The 8,025-nt window shown below is 46.5% G+C and overlaps 1 protein-coding gene across 1 annotated transcript; it reads left to right on the top strand.

The window, feature by feature from the left end:
- Positions 1-6,934: 6,934 nt before the first annotated feature.
- On the top strand, positions 6,935-8,025 carry PtA15_4A318 (uncharacterized protein; the record flags this gene model as incomplete). The annotated part of the gene is made up of 4 exons (XM_053168190.1): positions 6,935-7,508; positions 7,592-7,712; positions 7,777-7,936; positions 8,011-8,025. 4 exons carry the CDS (start codon positions 6,935-6,937, stop codon positions 8,023-8,025), a joined length of 870 nt encoding a protein of 289 aa, XP_053019424.1.

Consider the following 8,025-nt stretch of genomic DNA (forward strand, 5'->3'; position numbering starts at 1 on the left):
GATCTTGAAACTTGACTATCAAGAAGCTGATCTATTTTTTCTGGAAGAACTGTCCAGTTGCGTGGAACAGCAAGAAGCAAAAGAATATAAACTTGTCATTGACTGAAGCCAAACTCGACGCACTATCTGACGGAGTGCAAGAGAATCAGTGGATAAAATTTCTAGCAGAAGAGCTATGGAATGAACCAATCAATCCATCTACATTTCATGTCAACAATAAAGGCCTAGTAGAGAAGGTCAATCATTTTGGTTCAAATTTGAAAACAAAGCATCTTGACATAAAAATAAAATGGCTCAGAGACTTGAAAAACAAGAATGAAATTGCAGTCACTCTAGTTCCATCTGAAGACATGATTGTGGATGCCTTGACAAAAGCAAGTAACTCAGAATCTCTTAACCGCCTCAAGGAAAAATTCTTCCTGGTTTTCTACTCATCAAGTTGAGGGGGGTGTTGAAACTCAACATTGCTCCCACAACACTAGCGTGAAACAGTCGTGAAACCATTAACTGTGGACTCCCAGAGTGCTTGTTATCACTAAATCAAACCTAGTTGATTCAGATCAAAAAGCTCTACCATCAGCTATCAGTGTACAATTTCTTCCCTCAGTCATCCCTTCCTTTTGACCCCCCAACAACCATCATTGCCCTTCTGAATCTTCCTCCTCAAAACTCCTGACTCACTCTCTGTGATACACATTGCCTCAAGACACTGTCTTCTTTGATCTTTGATTGACTTCAACTCTTGGTCTATCATTGACCAATCTTTATTCTCAAGGACGTCTTGTTCTTGCTCCAACTTGGTGAGAAGAAAACCCAAGACCTTCTCTTGGCGGCTTTCTTTCCTTTTTCTTGTCATCAACATCACTAATCCTTCTTTCCCTTTAGTTTTCAGTCCTTTTCCTGTCCTATCTTCCACCTTTTCTAGTTTGTTGTCATCCCATCAATATCAATCATTGGGTATGCTCTCTCCTTATTTCTCAGTTGTTCATCATCTCACCTTCTCAAATTATCAGGGTTCTTTACTCTGGAGCTAAAATCCCTCACTGTTGTCTATAAAAGGAGGCTCTCCTCCCCTGTTGTATCTTTTCCCCAGCAGACTACCTGCACTCAGTTTCCCCTATAACAAGTACACAACTGCTCACTCCACAATATATCAGTCACTCTATATTTTGGTTTTACACATGTTACAATAGAGAATAACAAATTGGACCCAGGTACGGTTGGAACCCGGGTACTGGGTACATTTTTTTCCAAAAGCAGGGACTAAGTACCACACCCGGCACCGCCTGGCGGGTACCAGCGGTACTTGGGGCGGGTACCGGTGTTACTTTGTGCCTTTTTCTCACGTACTTGGCACATGGGACTGGGGAAACCGATTCCCAAAGTCCAGCTTGCCAAGAGGTATGTCTCTTGGCGAGCTGGTCAAAGTCCTGTATGGGTTCTGTGAACCCTCACTGGAAGGAACGGAGGGACGGAGGGCCAAAGGCCAGAAGTCTATAAAAAGAGTGTGAATTCCTAAGATCGGCCAATAAGAGGAAGGAGAAGGATGAAGACCAGCTTGGGGGAGAAGAGAAGAGATGGGATCAAAACTATATAAAGCGGGAATACTATGTATAAGCATGAATAATAATGCTTCTATTACAACACAGCTTATGTAAGGGTGGAGCCTTGGTGAAACCCTTACAAGCCCAGCTTGCCAAGAGGTATGTCTCTTGGCAAGCTGGTCAAAGTCCAGCTCGCCTAGATGAATACACACCTCTCGGCGGACTGGGATTTGATCAGCTCACTGGGAAGGACACCCTCGGCGAGCTGGTGTAAAAATTGAGCTTGCCAGGAGGTATGTATTCCTCTTGGCGAGCTGTACTTTGACCAGCTTGCCAAGAGACATACCCCTTGGCAAGATTTATTTCTCGCCAAGAGCTGTAGATTTCTCTTGGCGATCTGGTCAAAGTCCAGCTCGCCGGGAGGGATGCATTCCTCTCGGCAAGCTGGCACAAATCCATCTCGCCGAGAGGTGTGAATTTCTCTTGGCGAGATGGTCAAATTCCGGCTCGCTGGGTGCAATGCATTAGGCACGGGCTCCAGCCCCTGCTGCATTGGGAGGAACTTGAGCAGGTACCCCCCCCCCCCCCCCCACTTTTCACAAAAAACAGACACCCAGCACCGTGCTGGCGGTGCTGGGTACCTAGCAACAGGTCCAAACTGTTATTCTCTATGTTTCAAACACTTACACACAAAATCAAAACTCAACACAAAACAACTCTCTGAGGGGTCCTCTTTGGCCAAATAACCCCTGGTTGAAGTCTAGACTCCTCACTCATAACACATTTTAGCTACTTCATTGCACCCACTTCATAACAACAGTTATCTTTTGAATATCACTACATTAAACCTGCCAATCTGAGATTGGGGAGCTTTTTTTAGTGTCTAGTGAACCAGGAAAGGCAGAGTTTTCATCATCCATCCCTTTCCACACTCAGAAAAAGTTTCTCAGGAACACTTTTGAGCTTTACAACAGAGAATAAGTATATCAGATATTATTACCCCTCTGGTCATGGTTCAGGCAGCCTATTTTCCAATTGGGTCAGCCTGCAACCCAACTAAGACGCCTCCAACAGTCAATTTGGGTGTTTTTGGCGCCTAATAGGTTGGGTCAAACCAAGACCCAAACCAACCCAATGGGTTCAGGCACTGTTTTGCAACCCAAAACCGGCCCGTTTACACCCTGAATCTCCATAGGAGAGGGTTATGATTTATGTCATACTTTTTTCCTGAGAGGTTGGGGCTTTTGCGGCTTTTTATGTTGAGGTTTTTGATGGCTGGGAAGATTGCCTCCTTGTCATTGATATACTCAATGGCTGGGAGGATCCCCTCCCACTCATTAATGAGCTTGCTGACTGTGGGTATCCCTCCTGGTCAGCAATTGAGTGTATGTATTGCTGACCGGGAGGGATTTCTCATGGGCAGTGAGTATATCAGAGCGGGTACCCGCCCCTGCAGTAGGTACCCGGTACACCCACACAGCACACGCCGGTGGGTGCAGGTTGCAGGTGTGATGGTCAAGAATGGGTACCCGTCTGAAAGAGGCCATCTCTAGACAAAAAAATGTTTTAGATGTGAAGACACAATGGAATTCTACCTATCTGATGCTCAATTGAGCTGTTGAACTGAGAGAGGTTTGTGGAATTTTCTGTTATGGCTCTGAGCTTTCCAAATAGTTGCTCACCCCACCCCAGTTGAATGGCAGCAAGTATCCCAGCTGGTGCAGTTCTTGAAACCACTCCATGAAGCAACCAAATTCCTATGTTCTTTGAAATATCCAACACTAAAAATGTCTCTGCCAATATATATATTGCTCATGTAAAAAATTAAGATACATAATCAGCTTGTTCCCGCTACTAAGAGTATGATTTCAAAACTCACAAAATATCTACTAGTTGCTTTGGAGAAGACTGCACCTCTCTGTGCAATGGCACTCAATCCACCCATCAAGATGATTTATATTGAAAAGCAATGTGAGTTCATTCAACAAGAGATCTGCAAGCCTGAATTCAACCCATCATCAGTCCTATCCAAATTCAAATCTACCACATGGTATTATGATTTTAGGCAACCCAGATTAGAGCTGGGCCAAACAAACATGTTGCAGGTACCCGCTATCCGCTGGCAGGTACCCGCTATCTGCTGGCGGGTACCTGCCAGCGGGTGTCTGAGATTCTGGGTAAACTTTTGTGGGTACCTGGGTATTCAAAGTCACACCCGCCCATGGATGTATGGGCCGCAGCTGTGCACCATTGGGGAGTTTCACCGGCCCCCTTACTCATTCCCCCCTCCATCGTCTGCCTGATCCCCCCAACAACCACCAGTACTGCACTTTCTGTATCCTCTGCTAAGCAATGGCTTGGCCAAGCAAGAGGCCCAGGTGTGGGCCAGCACAACAGGACAACAGCCAAGACCCCCAAGCATTCAAACAATGAACGCAAAGTTGACTGCTTTTGACTCTCCCAACACTGTCCTACAATCTGAGACCTGCCAATTTTTGTGTAACAACATGATCCTGCATGTTTCATCCATGATTCATCAACGTCTGCACCCAATTGCTCAATTTCTTGACCTTGTGCGCCGGCTGTTGATCCACCTCTTGCAAGATTTGTACTTGAGTTCTCTTTGCTTGTGGCATGAACATCTCCTCCGCTCAATGGTGATAGTGGAGTGATCTACCACTATCACCACATTGTCAAAACTATTATATGATGAAATACAAAGTGATTTTTGCCTGCTAAGTGTGTAATGAGTGGCAGGTACCTGCCAGAGTGAGCGGGTGCGGGTGCAGGTGAGGATGTCAGGTTTGGGTGAAAACAGTCCGCGGGTACCCGGGTGCAAAGCGCCCAGCTCTAACCTTGATCAAGCAACACAAGCAAACCTCAGCCGCAACCAAAACAGATGAGCTCTATTATTGCCAACATTTTTGGATCCACAAATTCCACAAATCCCAAAAATAGCCTCAATTTGGAGATATTTCAATACCTGAAGGAAAATAACAAACCTGCAAATACTGTTGCAGCAAGATTTTGGTGTATCCCTCTCTTGCATAGCATCTTGCCATTCTGGCCACTAGTGCACCTTCTGAGTGAGTAATTTTGCTATGCAAGCCAATTATTGGTCCTCAGCATGGCAGTCTTAGAGCTCAGTCATTGGAAAATCTCATTTGTCCCCAAGAGTGGTACCACTCAAATGGGATGTTGGACCCAATCCCATATGACAATGTACCTCAAGATGACATCAATTATGATTAGTTTTTATTGTATTTTTTCTCCGCTTCCTTCCTATTATCAAACACATGATCATAAAGTTCCTTCTGACCTCCCTTGTCTTTATGCCAATGGAGGTCATCAGACAACAACTTTGATAGATTCTGAATTGAATCGTGAGTTTTGCCTTGGAAGTGGCTACCTGTCGGGTATCCACCAACCTCTCGAGTCCAATACCCGACCAAAGAGGTTGGGTATTTCTTGGCAAAATACCGTCCTAGCCGGGTATACCCAACTACGCCGCGGTCGGGGCCCAGCCCTAGGCCACAAAAGACAGAGAAGAGCAAGACAAGTCTCATGGTCCAAAAGGCATGTGCAGGGCCCTTAGGGAACACAGTCAAAATTGGAAAGGCACGAAATATTTTGGAAGATCAGAATCTCTCAGTTCAGTTTGGGGACATTAGTCCAAGTCCCTCCTTCCGAGGTCGCGCTTTGTGCAAGGGCGCTGGGCTTCCGATTCGTTCGCTAAATTCTGGGTCAAGAGAACTGCGGGTCTCCCAGAAGTGATCAAGAGCTCAAAAAGCTAGATTTCCCTGCAAAAATCTAGACTTTTTGGGTCTAAACCAACATCTGCGGGGGTCCCAGATGGCACGGGAAGTCCTCCAGTAAGCCCGGGTTCGTGGGCAGGTTAGCTGTCCGAGGCTATTTCAAGCGGCAGACGCATTCGTTGGGTCAGCTGCAGGCTAGCTGATGTGAGAAATTTCAGGTTTAGGCTCACTAAATATAGCGAGCCCAAACCTGACATCAAGCCTAGGCTTACCCGGGATTTAGCCCGGACCGATGCGATTGCCAGTCGGGTCAAGTTGCCAAAAATCGGCAATTTAACCCGACGAATGCGAATGCTCTGAGAGTGATCTGCTACTATCTGGATTCCGGCTTCGGAAAGATGGCGAGCCTCAGGCTTGCGGGCAGATTCTCATTGCCCATCAGCTTCCGTAGACTGGTTTTAGAAATTCGTAAGATCCGATTAACCATGCATCTCTGCTGATGAAATAAGCCATTACCATCAGTCAGAGAAGTGCATAACTTTGGGCAATTTCCAAGTCAATCCGACCCGCGCGCCGTCTGGACCGGATGGATCTGCATCGATCGCTCCCGCCGTGTACAGGCCAGATGGCCCAGCTACACAGGCACATAAGCTCTTCATTCGCCCATGCTATTCCTGGCCCGGTCGTTCATTCTAGGCCAAAGTGACTCGAATTGAATGATGTCGATACAAGGCTGAGTTCTCCTTTTCCAACCAGCCTTCGCTACTCAGTAAACCATCTGGCCTGAACTTTGCGCCCAGTATTCATGCTACTAAACGTTTTCTTTCGCCGTCCTGTCTGCTATAAAAGGGACTCTCCTCTTCACTGCTTACATATTTATCTCACCGTCCCCTCTTCTTCGCACCACCCCAGCTTACTACGGTCTCTTTCTAGGTTCCTCCAAATTTCCAGTGCGCATTTTGTCCATCTTCTATGCGTATCCCTTTCCAAAAGCTGACCAGAATAACCCCATTTCGCCTGAAAGCTTAACCAAGCTGTCAATTCTCCACGCGTTTAGATATTCTATACCCCAAGCCATCAAGTATCAGACAATTCAGGAGAAACTCCTGCCACGCATTCACGTCATCCTCGGCAGCTTAGAATTAGCATTCGCTTCGGTGAGTACGCGCAAGTTGTACCCTCCTATAAACTTTTTTGCCTTATCACTATCTCGCTCGAATGAGCCTTGCTGGGCGAATCCCTCGTATAACTGGCGCATGTGGCCTGGTCTTTGATTTAAAAGCCCCTCTTCTCTTAGGCTACGTCGGACGCGTCCCCCTCATGTTAAGCCCTCAAAACAAGCCATCAAAGTTGTCCACAATCACCCAAACCCTAGAAAGGCAGATATATATTCCTTTCGCCACAGTCCGAAAAATCGAACACATTACTTTAGACAAAAGCATTCATTCTTTATCCATTTCCTACATCAAAATCTGACTAATCGTCTTGAAGGCGCCCTCGATTGAATTTGTTCTATTGTGGAATTATCTCGGACAGAGATAAATCACAATCCACCCTTATTATTCCCCTAAATTCTTGAGCACTCTGGACTAAGTGTTTCTTCCTCCTTTTTTTCAAGATCCCTCATTCATCACCATGCATACCACTCGAATGTCAACGTTAGGTTGTTTAGTTTTTACGTTTTCAATCTCGGCTCGATATGGCCACGCAGCAGACCTCCAAAACTTCATCCCAGCTTCGCCTTCCCCAATGACCTCACCGACGACTGAGTTCCCTCAACAGTTGGATGCCACGTCGTTCCACGCCGCAATAATCCGCAAAGCAAGAAGGTCAGGCTCTTTATCCGTTGCCACCAATAATACCTCTTCGTTGGTGGTAAAGCCGCGATGGAAAAAGTGCTCCAGGGGCATCAAATCCAGGTATTGCCGATCTTACCACCGAAACCTGAAAGATCGCAAATCGGCTTTGAAGAGCGACTCAAGTCTGAAGGTCGGGAATGTTAAAGCAGTCTCAATTCCCATACCCGACGTTGCCGCCCCCGTCCCAGTCCCGAAGCTTGAAATCACGTCGACCCCCAGGGTCGAAGTTCCGTCGACCCCCAAAGTCGAAGTTCCGTCGACCCCCAAGGTCGAAGTTCCGTCGACCCCCTTGACCCCCAAACTCGAAGTCCCACCGATAGGACTCAGCACGAATTCCGGTGATGCTACTTGTAAGCTTCTTTTTGTCTTTCTCTTATTTTGATGCCTGTGAAGTGACTTACTTAATTCTTCATGAAACTTGCTTCTCGCGTAGACTACGGGACTGGTATGGGGGCCTGCGGAATAGTCAGCAATGACAACTCCATGATCGCTGCCGCTTCTCATCTTTTATTCGATAGCTTTCCTGGTGCTACTGCCAACCCAAACATGAACCCGTTAGTGTCTCTTTTGTAAATATCAATACTTTGGGTGACTTAAAAAGATCTTTCCATTTTCTAGCATCTGCGGCAGAAAAGTCAAGGCTACGTATCAAGGCAAATCTGTGGTGGTCGAAGTGGTGGACCGCTGCACTGGATGCGCTTTGCATGATTTGGATTTCTCTCCTGCCGCGTTTGCTCAAATTGGCCCTATGGAGCGTGGTCGTCTGCATGGAATGACAGTCAGTTAAATGAAATATCGGCCTCGTTTCTGTAGGCATCGTTTCTAACACATTTTTTTTCTTTGACGATGCAGTGGGAATGGATGTAG

Source organism: Puccinia triticina, chromosome 4A (assembly GCF_026914185.1).
Source record: "Puccinia triticina chromosome 4A, complete sequence".
In the NCBI taxonomy this organism is placed as follows: Eukaryota; Fungi; Basidiomycota; class Pucciniomycetes; order Pucciniales; family Pucciniaceae; genus Puccinia; species Puccinia triticina.